Genomic DNA, 17,086 nt, shown 5'->3' with positions numbered 1-17,086 from the left:
CTTCACACTTCTCTGGATTGAACTCCATTTGCCACAGTTCCACCCACCTGACTAGTCCACTGATATCTTCCTGCAGTCTACAACTTTCTTCTTCATTATCAATCACACAGTCAGCTTTTGTATTGTCTCCAAACATCTTAAGCATGCTCTCTACATTCAAGTCCAAATCATTGATATATACCACAAAAAGCAAGGGACTGAGGCCTGTGGAACTCTACTAGAAACAGCATTCCAATCACAAAAACACCCAGTAACCATTATCCTTTGCTTCTTGTCTCTGAACCAAATTTGCATCCAACTTGCCACTTTGCCTTGAATCTCATGGACTTTTACTTTAATGACCAGTCTACCATGTGGGACCTTATCAAAAGCCTTGCTAAATCCATGAAGACTATATCAAATGCACTGCCCTCATCAGCCCTCCTTGTTACCTTCTCAAAAAATTCAATGTTAGCCAGACACGATGTTCCCTAACACATTTGTGCTGACTACCTTTAATTAATCTGTGCCTTTCCAAATTATTTATCCTGGCTCTCAGAATGTTTCCAATAATTTTCCCACCACCGAGATTAGGCTGACTGACCTTTAAATAATTACTCGATCAATTCCTTTCTCCCTTTTTAAACAACGGTACAATGTTAGTTGTCCTCTAGTCCTCTGGCACCATGCCTGTAGCCAGAGAGGATTGGAAAATGAAGATCAGAGCCTCAGCCATTTCTTCCCTTGCTTCCCTTAACAGCCTCGGATACATTTTGTCTGGGCCTGGGGATCTATCCACTTTCAAACCCCTTAATACTTTCAATGATTTCATTTGATATTTCACACTCCTCCTCCCTGATTGCAACGTTTCATCCCTCTCTTTAGTGAAAACAGGCATAAAGTATTCATTAAGAACCATACCAATGTCCTCTGCCTCTACATATAGGTTTCCCTTATGGTCCTTAACAGGCCCTACTCTTTCTTTAGTTATCCTCTTGCTTTTTATGTATTTATAAAAAAATCTTCGTGTTTTCCTTATTTTACTTGCCAATATTTTTCATGCCCTCTCTTTGCTTTCCAGATTTACTTTTTAATTTCGCCCTTACACTTCTTATATTCCTCTAGGTTTTCTGCAGTACTGAGCCCTCAGTAAGCTTCCTTTTTTAACTTCATCCTCTCCTTTAAACCCTTTGATATCCAGGGCACTCTGGACTTGTTAGTCCTGCTCTTTTTCTTTAGGAGAATATACTTGCGCTGAACCCTCACTATCTCTTCCTTGAATGCTTCCCACTGATCTAGCATTGATTTATCATGAAGTAGCTATTTCCAGTCCACTTTAGCTACATCACATCTCAGCTTAGTAAAATGAACTTTTCACCAATTGAGAACTTTTATTCCTCACCTATCTTTATCCTATTAGATAACTAACCTAAAAATAACTGAACAATGATCACTTCCACCAAAGTGCTCCCCAACTGATGCCCCTTTCACCTGCCCTGCTTCATTCCCTAAAACTAAGTCTAGAACCACCGCCTCATTTGTTTGGCTTGCTATGTACTGGCTAAAAAAGCTCTCCTGAATGCATTTTAAGAATTCTGTTCCCTCTGTACCTTTTGCACTAATTCTATCCCAGTTGATATTAGGGTAGTTGAAATCCTCCATTATTATTACCCTATTGTTTTTGCACTTCGCAGATATTTGCCAAGATATTTTCTCTTCTATTTCCCTCTGACTGCTTGGGGGTCTATAGCACACTTCTAGTAGTATGATTTCCCCTTTTTTGTTCTTCAGTTCAACCCGTATGGCCTCATTTGACGATCCTTCTACCATATCATTCTTCCTCACAGCTGCAATTGTTTATTTCATCAATATTGTGACCCCCCTCCTTTTTTATCCCCCACTCTTATCTCGTCTGAAAATCCCATAAGCAGAAATGTTGAGCTGCCATTCCTGCCCTTCTTTCAGCCATGTCTCAGTAATAATATTAAACTTTAGGTTACTCAGTTGCTTAGTCTTCATTCATTCAAACTGAAGTACAGAGTTTTGGACAAGTTTCACAAAGCATGGTTACAAAACATAAGGAACCATACAAACACTTTCAGGCTGTTCATTTTTTGTATGATCTCCTTACTTTGCTTTCCAAATGCACAAGTAGTGGTTTGACTGTGCTGTAGAAAAAGATATCACTCTTGATAACCCCATAGTATGGGGCAGGTAGTAGGATTCTATCTGTCGAAACAGAAGGGAAACCAGGCAGTACGGTGATTTTAAAAATAAAATGACAGATGATCAAAAAACAAACAAGTTAAAATTATTAACCCGCTGAATCAACGAACTCCATTTATCAGCATAAATGTTGCAATTAATTAGTAGTGTACGGGTTAATAGTGATATAAATTAATAAGCCCCAATACAAAATACATTTCCCTAAGCATCCTATGTTGGGACAAAGTGAAGGACTTACATTAGCGTCAATGATAACAAATATTAGGAATGCACTGAAAGGTAATAGCTTATTCATCACTTCCCCAAATACTTCTCTGGGTTGTCCACTTAAGATATCCCCCAAATTTGCAGAAACAGATTTTTTTTTTAAATCATCCTTCTTGGGATGTGGGTGATGTTGGCCTGGCTTTATTTATTGCCCATCACTAGTTGCTCTGAAATTGTGGTGGTGGGCCTTCTCAAACCATGCACCCACAATGACTGTAGATAGCAATTTATGGGATAGCAAACTAGCAATGATGGAACAACAGTGGGATATGTCCAAATTAGGATGGTGCATGACTTGGGAAGGAACCTGGAGGTGATGGTGCTCCCAAGACTTCGCTGTATCTATCCTTCTCAGTGGTAGAGGTCATGGGACTGGGAGACAGTTATAATCACTTTGTGAATTGCTACAATGTCTCCTGTAGTTGGTATATACTGCAGTTACAGTGCATCGGGGAAAATTGACAGGAGTATTGTTCAAACTACTATGCCTCAAATGACCCTGAGTTTCTTAGGTGTTATTGTGGCTTCACCCATCCAGGTGAGCAGTAAGTATGTCATCACACTTCTGATTTGAGTTTTGTAGATGGTGAGGAGGCTTTGAGGGGTCAGGAGGCAAATTACCCATCACAAATAGTAAGACTCTGCCTTGCTACCTTAGCCATGGTGTTGATTTGCCTGGTCCAATTAAGTTTCTGAACAATGGTAGCCCCCAGGATGTTCAAGGTGACTGAATAAGCAATGGTGGTGCCATTGTTGGAGATGGTCATTGCTTGGGACTTATGTGGCATGAATGTTACCTGTCACATCAGCCCAAATCTGGATGTTGTCCAGGTTCTGCTGTATAGGCTGTCATGCTCTATTTTTGGAGTTGAACACTATCGTTGTCAGCAAGCAGCCCGACCACTGACATGAAAAAGGACAGATCACGAATGAAGCAGCTGCAGATAGCTGGGCCATGGGCGCTATCTGAAGAACTCTGCAGCCCCAGGTCAATGCTGCTAATGATTGGCATCTGATAACCATGACCATCTTCCTCTGGAGGCTTTTCCCATTGTCTGTAGTTTTGCAAGGGCTCTTTGTTGCCATACTCAGTTAAATGCTGCTTTGATGTCAAGGACAGTTACCCCCAAGTCTCTTCCAGATTTCAGCACTTGTGCCCATTTCTGGATCAAGGCAATGATGATGGCAACTCAAAAGTTGTAATCTTACTTTTACAGTGATGATGTATTAAATGCCAAGAAACATGATCACACCCAGGGTACAATTCCTAACAACCAGAAGGGAACTCCAAATGTCTTGCTGCTCAAATAAACAACCGCCCTGTTTCAGTCATCACTTACCTCCGGGATCACAGAGCACAGCAGACAGTGAAGAAAACAGAGATCCACAACCATTAACCACCACTATCTAGAATAACAGAAAAAAGTGTAAATACATCATTCCTGGGTAATAAGCATTTCATGAACAAAGATCTTTTTGGGAGGAGGAAAAGGGATCTTAGCATTAAAAAAAAGTATTTCATATTCAATTGTAGAAAATTCCCATCATTACATACTAATTAATCAAGTTATGATTCTCAAAAGTTTGTCATTCACCTAGTGGGGGTATCTACTCCTACTATTTAGATATGCAGCTGGCTTTTACTAATGGTTCATATCAATGTTACTCGGAGACACCACTGGGAAACCCATCTGTTGAGTTAATGAATCTTCAATCAGCAATCAGCCAAACTCAGCTGAGAACTCCTCTACAATCCAGATATTTAACAGTTTGTGAATTTTGGATTTTGGTAACATCAAGGTGACATGCCTGGTTATGAAAGTTCAAAAACCATTGTCCTCTGTGGTAAGCTTGGTAACTTGATACCTGAACCAGGACACTTTGGATGAGTAACTAACCAGTCTGGTTCATTAATTCAACCTGCATGGGTAGTTCCATCAAAAGGAACAAAGCTTGTGCCCACTTGGCTACAGAAAACCCTGCAAAGCAGTGTCCTAACATGTAGGATGATCCTAGTGAATAAGCAGCCCAAAGTTTACCAGTATTATACACTGGTAAACCTCAAGGCTTTATTTGTTTAAAATCCTGTAGAACCTTAGTTGGAAGTCCCCAAGCCAATCTGTACCCACGAACTTTGGAATTAGGTAATAGAAGTGAGTCTCCCCAGGGAGAGAGTGCAAAATGCATATTGGGAAAACAGAAATGTTATAAATGTAGATTTCTCAATAGCTTGGGTTAGAGACTCTTAAATGGGTTTCCATATGTGTCAGGACACCAAGCTAACTCAAATGAAACCAAATTCTTTCAGATGATGTTATTTTTGTGGATCATTGGTTATAAGGTGAAAGACTGGACAAACAAATGCACTTTAAACAAAAAGTGTGTTCAGTTTCTGGAGGAAAACATCAATTTATTAGAATGTTTACTACTGTTAAGAGTAAATCCAACAACAAAAACTTGCATTTGTAAGGCACCTTTAGCATGATAATACATCCCAATGCTCTTCACAGAAGAAGGACTGACAGAGCAATAAAGGAGTTAATCAAAAACACAGTCAAAAAAGGTTTGAGGATACTTAAAGGCCGGGAGCAGAAGTAGCAAGGAGTTTAGGAAGCATGTTCCAGAGGGTGCAGCCAAAACTGGGAAGTTGGGTTGAAGGATGCTGCAGAAGTAGGTTCAGATGAGGTTGTAAACAAGGACAAAGATTTTGAAGTCATACGGATAGGGATGACAGGTGAACGAGTCATTGTGCAAGACAAGGTGTGGATAGCAGAGTTTTGGACAAGTTGAATTTTGTATCGGGAAGGGTTCGAAAGCTGACAAGGAGAATGCATGATAAATCAAATTTTGATGTGACAAAAGAACTGATATGGGTTTCAGGAGTGGAGGGGGCTGAGATAGGGACAAAGGTAGGTACTGTCTTGGTGATGAACAGGATATGGCGTTTGAAGTTCAGCTCAGGATCCAATAGGATACAGAGGTTGCATACTACCCAGCTCAGCCAAAGTGAGTAACTGGGACAAGGGTGGAAATTTTTGGTGGGAGCTGAGTACTCTGGTTTCAGTTTTACAAATATTCAACTGGAGAAAATTCTGGTTCAACTATAACTTTATACAGCACAATAACCACCCTTTCTCAGCGAATATTAGAAATATAAAAAATATCAAGTAGTGACATTGGAGATTTTGTCCATCAGTTGAAAAGACCCACCAAAAATACTGTTCACCAGAGTGTTGACACTACTGTACTGAGTAGAATGATTACAGGAACTATGCTCCCTAAACTTCTAGGTGATAGTGAAATGGTCAAGACTTGCCACGAGAAACACATTACTGGTTACACACATTCATAACATATTAACTACCATGCAAGAGTCCATTAGGCATGAAAAGGCCAGATAGAAGTAGCCACATTCCCTGAACTGAAGAAAAGCACCACCTTCAAAGATAAATTAACCAAGAGGTTGGTGAAAGTATTGCTACAGTTTTCAGATCTTTAACTTAAGAAATGCATTTCTTGGAGCAAATATTTGCCCAGCAAGGTGTTTGACTTTTTATTTCAATCACACACTTTGAAAATGCATTCTGAATACAAGGCCTGCTTCATAGAATCATAGAATAGAGTCATAGAATGGTTACAGCACAGAAGGAGGCTAATCAGCCCTTCGTGCCTGTGCCAGCTCTCTAGTCCCACTCCCCTGTCTTTTCCCTGTAGCCCTGTGTAATTTTTCTCTTCACTTAATTATCCAGTTCCTTTTTGACTCCACCACACTCTCAGGCAGTGCATTCCAGATCCTAACCACTCGCTGGGTAAAAAAGTTTATCCTCATGTCGCTGTTGCTTCTTTTGTCAATCACCTTAAATCGGTGTCCTCTGGTTCGGGATCCTTCAGCCAATGGGAACAGTTACTCCCTATGCACTCTGTCCAGACCCCTCATGATTTTGAACACCCTATCAAATCTTCTCTCCAAGGAGAACAGAACCAGCTTCTCCAACGTATCCATGTAACTGAAGTTCCTCATTCCTTGAGCCATTCACGTGAATCTTTTCTGCACCTTCTCTAAAGCCTTTCAAAAGTGTGGTGCCCAGAACTGGACACAATACTCCAGTTGAGGCTAAACCAATGTTTTATAAAGGTTTATCATAACTTCCTTTTTTTTATACTCCATGCCTCTAGACAAAAGGCCAGGATCCCATATGCTTTATGAGCCACTTTCTCAACCTGCCCTGCAATCTTAATGATTTGTGCATATATACTCCTAGGTCCCTTTGCTCCTGCACCCCCTTTAGATTTTTTTTATTCATTCATGGGATGTGGGCATCGCTGGCAAGGCCAGCATTTGTTGTCCACCCCTAATTGCCCTGGAGAGGGGTGGTGAGCTGCCTTCTTGAATCGCTGCAGTCCATCTGGTGCAGGGACACCCACAGTACTGTTAGAGAGTGAAATCCAGGATTTTGATCTGCCCTGTAATTTATATTGCCACTCCTTGTTCCACCAAAATCAATCACTTCACACTTTTCTTCAGTAATTTCATCTCCCACATGTCCTCCCATTCCATCAGCTTGCCTATGTCCTCTTGAAGTTAACCACTATCCTCCTCACAGTTCACAATACTTCCAAGTTTTGTGTCATCTGCAAATTTTGAAATTGTGCCCTGTAAATTAGAACTAGCTCATTAATATATATCGAGGAAAGTAGGGGTCCCAACACCGACCCCTCGGGAACACCATTATATACCTTCCTCCAGTCCGAAAAACAACTGTTCAAAACTACTCTCTGTTTCCTGTCACTCAGCCAATTTCCTATCCATGTTATTGTCCCATTTATTCCACGGGCTCTAACTTTGCTGATGAGCTTGTGAGATTACCTTTTATGTTTGCCACAAGTCTCTTCTCATGTTTTCTCTTTGCTTCTCTTATTTGTTTTTTCACTTTCCCTCAGAACCTTTTATATTCAGCCTGGGTTCTCAATTGCGTTGTCCACCTGACATCTGTCATACGCACCCTTTTTTTGCTTGTGTAGAAGAAGAACATGTGTAGTAAACTCATTATTTTCAAATCCAATTAGCTTTTCCCTCAAAACACCTAAAGGACAGCATTATATTCTTTTTGGAGGAATACCACCAAGATGTACAAAGGAAGTTGCAGCTCTCTATCCCCGCCCCCCACCCTTTCTGGTCCCATTTAATGAGATTTGAACAGTTTAATATTCACAGCTATTCCTGTTCTTTACTTCACTCACGTTGTCAGGCTTGAGGAACGCTGATGCCTTACAGTAGTACGTCAAAAACCTTCCCACTTCCACTCGGAGGCTGATATAGCAGAAAGACAAACAGACAGATGTTATGAGTTTGTTTCTTGTAGATTTCTCTCAATGTGCAAATTCAGATACAAAGTAAATCATAAGTAGTACAAAAAAAATTTAAGAGGGTAAAATCAGAAAGTTAATTACAGGTTTCCAGTTTTTTTTCTTAAAAATTCATTCACCGGATAAGGGTGCCATCATTTACTGCCCATCTCTAGTAGCCCTTGAGAAGGTGGTGGTGAGCTGTCTTCTTCAACGGATGCAGTCTGTGTGGTGAAAGTATACCCACAGTGCTGCTAAGAAGGCAGTTCCAGAATTTTGATCCAGCTACAATGAAGGAATTGTGATATGTTTCCAAGTTATAATCGTGTGTGATTTGGAGGCAGTGGTGTTCCTATTCACCTGCTACCCTTATCATTCTAGGTGGTAGAGACCGCAGGTTTGGGAGGTTCTGTTGATGAAGCCTTGGTGAATTGCTGCAAGGTGTTTTGTAAATAGTATACACTGTAGTCATAATGCACTGATGGAGGGAGTGAATGATTAAGGTGGTGGATGGGGTACCCATCAAGTGGGGTGCTTTATCCTGTATGGTATAAAGCTTCTTGAGTGTTGTTGGAGTTGCACTTTTCCAGGTAAATGGAAAGTATTCCACCCATTCTTAACATGTGCCTTGGATGTGGAGGGAAGGCTTTGGGAGTCAGCAGCTGGGTTATGCAGCAGTTTTCCTTTCTCAACTCTTCTACATTTAAATGCAGCACTGACTTCCCTTCGAATCAATTATGGCAGAGATTTAAATTTGGAGATAGACAAATAATAACAGCAAAATTTCCAAAAATGCTTTTGGGGAATTTATAACAACATGCCTTTATATAGTACCTTTAGCAGAGAATAATATGTCAAGGTGCTTCACAAAGGCATAATGAAAAAAAGGATGCCAAGTCAAAAAAGATATTAGAAGGAGTGACAAAGGCTTGGTCAAAAAAGTGGGTTTTAAGGGGGTTCTTAAAAGAGTAGAGATAGGTGGAGAGGGAAATATAGAGCATGGGCCTCGGCTGCTGAAGGCACAATCTCCTGAAGCGAATCTTGATGGCCGGGCGTGATGGGAAGCACAACAGTGAGTTTCTAAAGTAAGTATTATAGTGCTGCAGGAGGTGACAGAGATGAGGAAAAAGTACAGATATTTTCAGTAAAGTATATTTACTTTCAACAACTCTGCATAAAAATGGTGAGCAGTAATTAAGCTTTAAAACTCTGAATGTGTAATGGATATAGTTTGGATTCAAAAGTGTTACATTTAGATTTAAAAGACAATATTATGGGAGGGATTCCCATAGGAAAGGAGTCCTACATGCCAATATCTATGCTTTGGTGGTGTTTTATGGCTTACAAATGTCAGTGCGTTCCCACTACTGGGCCTCAAGTGACACAACCTCTTCACCTTATTGACCCCAAATAGCTGTGAATAGAAGTCAACTTCTAAACTTGGCTGCAGGGGGACAGGGGGGCAGACAGTCAGAAATTAGATAGAAGTTAAACTTCTATGTGCTCTCTAGTGCCTTAATTACAGCATAGTATTAATAGAACTTAGTCATGGCGTTCTTGCTTATGTCTACTGCAAGAGAAATAGGCATATGCCATAAAGGTCATTAAAAAGAGGAGCAAAATAAAATAGAAAAAATAGCAACAGAAAGCTAATTTTTTAAAGGGAAGAATGTATATAGCACCATTCACAGCTCAAAGTCCATAACAATGAATTGTAGTCATTGTTCTTCTGTAGGTAAATACAACAACCCAGTATGCACACAGCAAGACCTCACAAATAGCAACGAGATGCCTTCTTTTTGGCGGCATCCGTTGAGGGATAAACATTGGGAGAAATGGGAGAAATCCCCTGTGGCACGAGTTCTTTTATATCCAGCAAACAGACCTCTGCTTAATGTCTTATCTGAAAGACAGCGTCTCCAACAACGCATATTCCTTCAGTACTGCACTGAAATGTCAACCTAGATTATGTACGTTCAAGTTCTGTATTGGGGCTTGAATCCACAACCTTTATGACTCAGACATGAGTGTGCTGCCACTGAGCCAAGTTTGACAGCTTTTACTATCAGAATGATTTGATCTAAAGACAGCAGTAGCACAGTAAAACCACTCAGTACTTACAATTCGTGTCCTTTCCAGTCTGGATACTGCAAGAGTGGAGGGTCTATCTGTAAAATGTCTGTCTGCATCAACTGCGAACAAGAAAGAGACCAATTAACATTTTTGAGTAGATTGAAAAGGAATAACCTTTCAGCAACCAGAAGTCGACATTGAAAATGGTTTTGATCCTTGTTCTATGTTTGTGTATTTAGAAAGTTTAATCTCTAAAGCATGAAGGATTCTACAAAAAAAGCAACCACCTACAAATCTTGTAAAGAAAAATAACATGGAAGCTTTTTGTAATATTTAGTGAGTTTATTAAGTAACAGTTGCACTTATGCTGTTCCTTTAATGTAAAGAACATTGCAAGTTGCTTCACAGGTAAACATAAGGAAAATAGCCATCGAGCCAGGAAGGTTAAGTTTCAGAGAGGTGACTGAAGGCTTGGTCAATCAGATGGGAATTTGAGAAGGATTCTAAAGGAAAAGGATGTGGAGAGGCAGAAAGGCTTAGGGAGGAAATTTCAAAAAATAGAATTCAGACAACGGAATGTTCTGTTGCTAGTGGTGGGCTTGTAACTTCAGATCAAATTGGTCAGCCTTGACTCAGTAGAAATGGTACGTACTTCCTACTCTATTAGTTTAACTCACAGATCTTGTCACAATAAGGGAGGATACAGCAGTGCAAAACAAAGTTAGTCTAAAATATTTCATATGCATTTTGTTTTACTTTTACCAAAACGATTGTAAGTGCTGTTATGAATGCTGGACTTTGTAGTATAATTATGTTTTAAAAATTGTGATCTTTGATGCAGTATAAAAAGAAGTCGGAGGAGACATGTGACCTCACACCGAGTCTGCCCAGAGACAAGCCAGGGGTCTTGGTTACTCTGCAAACAAGGAACCCTGATCAAAGACCTTTTGAAAGCAGAGTACAAGGTTGTAACACCTGACTGGCAATAGGTTTCACTCTCCCAGACTCTCAGACCATAGACGGGGAGCCAGGGGCTGTAAAAATGCAGATTCAAGTTGCAACTGCTAACACCTGGAAACAAAGGAAGGTCCAGGTGGTTTTGCTATGGCCAGACTTACGGACTCTGAGAATTGTTAAAGGAAAGGACTATTGACTTTTGATTCTGGATAAATTCAACAGGCTTTCCCAAGTCTGTAGGCTGTAAGGAAGAAAGGAAGACACAAAGACCAGCAGCGGCAGCCTCAGAAGAGAGAGAGATAAAACAACTGCTCTCAGAACATTAATAGAGTGAAAGGCTGCTAAAATTTGAACCGTTTTGCAGAGGAGAAAAGACCAATGGGATCACCAGAGATTACCTTATTAATGGAAGTCCAGATCGAATGTGCTTGGAAGAACGAAGTCCAGAGGACATTGACTTTGAGAAGGACTGGGAGATCCAACCCATTTCAACTGGGAGAAGTTTGGGACATTTAACTGCAAGGATTTTCTTTTGCTGAGAACACTGTGTAACGTTTGAATGTGTTGTGGGGTTTTCAAATGTGTTAATAAGTTAATGGGAAATTTCTCTACAATTTAGTGAATTAGCTCCCTAAATACTGTTTAATGATGATTTTTAGTTTACCTGTATAGTAGAAGTCTTAAAACGTGAAATCATGTTGTGTAATTCTTTAAATTGGTCTGGGGAGTTCATATCTTCTGTTATAAAGTTAACGGTCTCAACTGAGGTCGTGGCAGTACTCAAAACACAGTATTTCACAGGAGAGAAAAGAGTTATAAAGTACATGACAAAACCTTGCTGTGACGTTATAGTTTTTCTAATCAATTCAGTTACACTACAACAACTTACATTTATATATGGTGTTTAAAATAGTTAAACATCCCAAGTAGCTGCACAGGAACATTATCAAACAAAATTTGACACTGAGCACATGAGGACATATTCAGACGGATGAAGGTAGGTTTTAAGGAGTGTTTTAAAGAAGGTGAAAGGAGTAGAGAGATGAAGGGGCTTAGGGAGGGAATTCCAGAACTTAGAGCACAGGCAGCTGAAGGCACAGCTACCAATGGTGCAGTGATTAAAATTGCTGTCCCACAAACAACAATATGATAAATGACCAGTTAACTATAGGTTTGAAGTTACTGCCTTTTCTACACATACCATTTCAATGTTGAGTGATGCACATAGCGAGGACACAACCCACAAAAACTGTGCATCACAGCTGCATGAATTGCTGTGACATCAACACATCATTAAAATGTTCCAGTGCAAACTATCACTTTGGTCGCCACAACTATATATCAAATTTATTGATCTCAAATTTGCTACAAGAAATAACTTCCCATTTTTAGCTTTTGTCCTTCAAGGATGCAGATAAGTAAACCGAGAAAAGCTTAAACATTGTACTGCCACTAAAGTTAGCAAAGCTTTGTGTCAATCCTTGAGCCTTGGTTCAATAAAGTTCTTGCCAATTAATAACTGACATCTAATTAGAAGTTTATTTTTCTTGAGCAGACACATTCTTATAAACTTGAATTTCCAACTTGTTTCTGAAAATTACTGATCACAAAAACAATGTGCAGAAACTCCAAGCAATGGACTTTGACCAAACTGACATGGGGAAAATCCAAACAAGTTTGTTTTGCTAGAAATGAGAAGCACTCCAACTTGTAGTGTGGCATTTGGAATCTCCTGCACAATGTCCTTTAAATGTTGATGTAAATAACACTGATAGAAATTTGGAAAAACACTTTGGAGGATATAGTGTTTTCAAAATCTTATACAGTCGAAGTAAAAATGCACATACCCTTTTGGAAAGCAGGTCAAAGCACAACTTGTTCTCACCGGTTCCCAGATTAATAATGCCCTGCAAGAAGGAATGAGAACAAAAAGAAAATAATAATCTACAATCTGAAGCAAGATCTGCATTCAGACTTACTTTAGAAACTCACCCATAGATTATTAATTCACCATGTGGATAATGGGCCAGTCCAATACCAGTTCCAGGTCAAACTCAATTTAAGTCACATAGTGTACTATAATGTAGGAGTTTCATTGCCTGTAGTTTAGAACATTAATATTTACCAAATTTATAAACACACAAACAGTATTTAAAACAACTACTGACATTACTGCAAAGGAATTTCCCAGCTTTCTGAAACCAACAGCCGATGCTGACATTGGAAGAGAGAGGGAAGGAGGAAGATTTCCTTCGTTCTCTGTATTAGTCACAATGTGGCTGTAAGACTTTGCTGATTAATGTTTCGAGAGAAATCAGAAATCCATCTTTTCAGAAACATTTTACAATTTTATTAGAAATAGTGAACAAAGACATTGGGATGGATTTTACATGTTCTGGAGGCAGACGTGAACAATGGCAGTCCGCCCGCACGCATCTCACGTCGCAGAGCCACCGCGATATTAAACGCAACAGCTCATTTAAATGGCCAGGGTGGACCGCCCGTGATGACGTGGAGGGGGTGGGCAGTCTGTCCCCGGCAAAGGCGTCAGGTGACATTGCGCAGGCGTCGACGCCATTTTTAAGGGCTTCGAGCCCTACCTTGCAATTCCAATATTTAAAGAGATATTGACTTTAAAAAATTAAATAAAGTGATCCCGACCCTCTCTTACACTCCCAATAACCATAACTATCATTATTTGCCCTCTCCCCCCTGCCCAAACACTTACCTTGTGTTTCTGACCTTCCCCCCCCACAAAAGTTCATAAACTTTAAACTTTACCCCTTCCCACCATCCCCTATACCAGTCAGATTAGTTTGACGCCGTCCCCCTCCTGGACTGAAAACTTAGCTGCTCCCCTCCTCCCCACCAATGTTCCGTCTTGGATTCCTGGACTGGAACCCGAGGGCATGGGATGCCAGCCACCGGCACCAATACCACAGCAGGACGGAAGGCAGGAGTGGATAAGCAATCAATTCATTTCTTTGAATAAATTAACATATGCAAATTTTGTTCCCGTAGCTCAGCGGCAGGGGGCCCACCACGAGGCCTCACTGCTGCTGGCAATACTGGGCCGAGACTTCCCGGCGTCAAGGCCCGTGGTTGGCCTCTGCCGGAGGCCTTTTCTGGCCCCTGCCACCACGACCCCCAATGTCGGGGGGGCTGTAAAATCCAGCCCATTGTCTGACTATGTTTTTGATGCTGCTGACACGTAATGATCAGAGGAATTTTTCTCCTGGGATTTAATAAAGGTATAAATAAAATGCCGAATTAAAGCATCCAGTTACTGATGTGAAACAAAAAACCACAATATAGTAACTGACTGTTCCAAGTCCAAAAATACTTCTTCAATCTTTAAATTTTTGCTTTATAATAGCTACATTGTTAAAAAAATTTCAGTTTAACATTTCCATCAAGAATTATATTTCTATGGGGAATGGAACATTAAGTATAAAATTGGAGCTAAAGTCTGATATTCAAATTTCAAAAGCTTGGTTTTCAAAATTTCTTGCTGACTACAGAGGTAGAGGGAAGGTTGCTGGGTGTTTTACAGTAAGGGTGACTTGCTGGGAGGCAGTGATGATACTGAACACAGGAGAAAAACCAGAACAATTTTAACATATTCGAAACTGAGAATGATCTGTCACGGGTGATTCACTGACCCAGAACTGTGCAAAACCAATAAACCTGTGTACGCATAAAGAGGTGTCTAAAAGGAACTAGTAAAACCTAGTGTATAGTGTCCAGGATACACATGACATGACAGAGGTTAGGACTGGAACATTATTCCATCTATGCCCAGCTACAACTTCAAACATATTCAGCTACTTAAAGAACAGGCAATGTAGTGTTCATCCACTAGGTGTATGAACCCAAACGATTTTAACAGTGCAGTTTTTACCTCAATTTTTTTTGTATTCTTTCATGGGATGTGGGCATCGCTGGCAAGGCCACCATTTGTTTCCCATTCCTAACTGCCCTTGAGAACGGAGTGGCTTGCTATGCCATTTTAGAGGGCAGTTAATAGTCAACCACATTGCTGTGTGTCTGGAATCACATGTAGGCCAGACCAGGTAAAGACAGCAGATTTCCTTCCCTAAAGAACATTAGTGAACCAAATGTTTTTTTACAACAACCGATGAGAGTTTCATGGCACCATGACTGAGACAAGCATTCAATTCCTGATTCCTGACTATTAGCTCGGTGACATTACCATTACGCCACCATCTCCCCATAAATTTACCATTATCACCACTCAAGGTTAGACTCGACAATGCCAAATTTGTATAGTTTTGTTATGCAAATGAATTAATTTTTAAATGAAGACCCAAAGCCAATAGATTAAGTGGATCCTCCTCAAATATGTCTCAAGAATGAAACTCAAGTTTCCAGTTAAAAATCAGTGATCGAACACATTCTGAAATTCAGTTTGGATTTATATGAGATATCATATTTTTCCGCCACCTAAATTATGCAAACAATAAATAAATACAAATAAACCCCCAAGGGCCACACAGCTGGATAGAAACTTACAGATATTTAACGTGGCTTAATACCTACATTAGGGTTCTTGGCTTCATCATGCTTATCTGCATGGTAGGCAGCATAACCTTCCTCAATTATTCCACAGAAATTTTTAATTTCATTTCCTCTCTTTGATAAATAAATGCTAGTCTCAGGTTGTTGGAATGTTGGATTAAGTTCTGCTTCAGACACAACATCTTTCAGTCCATTTGATAGAGATTTGCTCTGATGTTGCACCAGTCCACTGCTACCATCTTTAGAGGCAGAAGCCGAGGATCGGGCACCACCTGTCTCAGTAGCTTGATCAGAAGACTGCGAGAAGGCCTGGCTGAGGTCCAAGCCCAAGGTCTGCATGGAGCCACCATGCCGAAGTGCGTTCACCATCTGAGCAAATATGGTGAACATTCTGTACTCGTGTTCCCTCTCCAGTTCCATCCGACGCTGCTCCAACTGCATCCGCCTGTCTTCCAGTTCCATGTCCCGTTGCATTCTTCGTTCCTCCATTTGCAGGAAACGTTCCTCCACCACTCTTTGTGCTGTTAGAAACTTGAGAAGAATGTCATCCAAAGGATCCTTCACCCGAGGCGGCTTCCTTTTCCGCCGAAGTCTGTGAAGAGCAGAAAAAGCAGGTCCAGAGGTATGCATCCCAGAGGAAGTACCACTTATATTTGGGTCCATGTAACCTGAAATAAAAAGGTACAGATATAATCATAAACTACATGTCTAATGTGTTTTTTAACATGCAACACTCAAAAGAAAATAAAGGATAAGTGTTTTTTTGAAACAAGTCCAGAATGAAAATCTGGAAAATCATTTGGTTTCCAGTTTACTTTGGTTTAGCTGTGCAGTGCTGCTGGGTAATAAATCACTTGAACCCATTCATTTATTTTTTTATTTAGAGATACAGCACTGAAACAGGCCCTTCGGCCCACCGAGTCTGTGCCGACCAACAACCATCCATTTATACTAATCCTACATTAACCCCATATTCTTCTGCCACCTACCTACACTAGGGGCAATTTACGATGGCCAATTTACCTATCAACCTGCAAGTCTTTGGCTGTGGGAGGAAACCGGAGCACCCGGCGGAATCCCACGCAGACACAGGGAGAATTTGCAAACTCCGCACAGGCAGTACTCAGAACTGAACCTGGGTAGCTGGAGCTGTGAGGCTGCGGTGCCAACCACTGCGCTGCCATTTTTTAATTTTTTTTAAATAGTATTTTTAATATAAGAGTAAGAGTGATCACAAAAGGGATGGAATAATCCACTGGATGTGTGTCCTGAAACCTTAAGGAGGGAAAAAAGCAAATATTACTGCACAGGTGATGGCAAACAAATAACTGACCAATCAAAATTGGTTAGGGGCTCAACAGGGATTTTTCGTCTTCCTGCCCAACAATTCTCTCCTCCCGTGGCTATCAATGTCTTTCTTCAGTAAGATTCATGGACTTCATCCAAATCAGCATGACTCATCTAATTTTCAGGACTGGGGAGGATGCCAGTGGTCAGCACAATCAAGCGCAAACCAGTCTTTGCCCAGCAGTCATACAGCACAACTCTAGTGCAGGTTTGTAGGTAACAAATCAGGAGCAGAAACCATATGATGGTTTTAGCCTCTCTAACCCAAGCATTTTAACATTCATATTAACACCTTGGCTAAGATCAAGAAACTCAGGGCAGACCAGAGAACTGAACCTGGAATCTTTCTTGT

General features: G+C 40.5%; 1 protein-coding gene across 1 annotated transcript in view; it reads right to left on the bottom strand.

Moving 5' to 3' along the window:
* The window catches only part of LOC137376913 (uncharacterized), a 158,162-nt gene that overhangs the window by 132,270 nt on the left and 8,806 nt on the right, over nucleotides 1-17,086 (bottom strand). The window contains exons 3-8 of the mRNA XM_068045868.1: nucleotides 15,409-16,055; nucleotides 12,696-12,755; nucleotides 9,940-10,010; nucleotides 7,714-7,783; nucleotides 3,813-3,879; nucleotides 2,111-2,208 (exon numbers count right to left, since the gene is read on the bottom strand). Of these exons, the coding sequence (XP_067901969.1) occupies nucleotides 2,111-2,208; nucleotides 3,813-3,879; nucleotides 7,714-7,783; nucleotides 9,940-10,010; nucleotides 12,696-12,755; nucleotides 15,409-16,055 (1,013 nt within the window). The remainder of the gene's footprint in view (nucleotides 1-2,110; nucleotides 2,209-3,812; nucleotides 3,880-7,713; nucleotides 7,784-9,939; nucleotides 10,011-12,695; nucleotides 12,756-15,408; nucleotides 16,056-17,086) is intronic.

This window comes from Heterodontus francisci, chromosome 14 (genome assembly GCF_036365525.1).
Source record: "Heterodontus francisci isolate sHetFra1 chromosome 14, sHetFra1.hap1, whole genome shotgun sequence".
In the NCBI taxonomy this organism is placed as follows: Eukaryota; Metazoa; Chordata; class Chondrichthyes; order Heterodontiformes; family Heterodontidae; genus Heterodontus; species Heterodontus francisci.
This window is presented reverse-complemented; position numbering and strand designations above follow the sequence as displayed.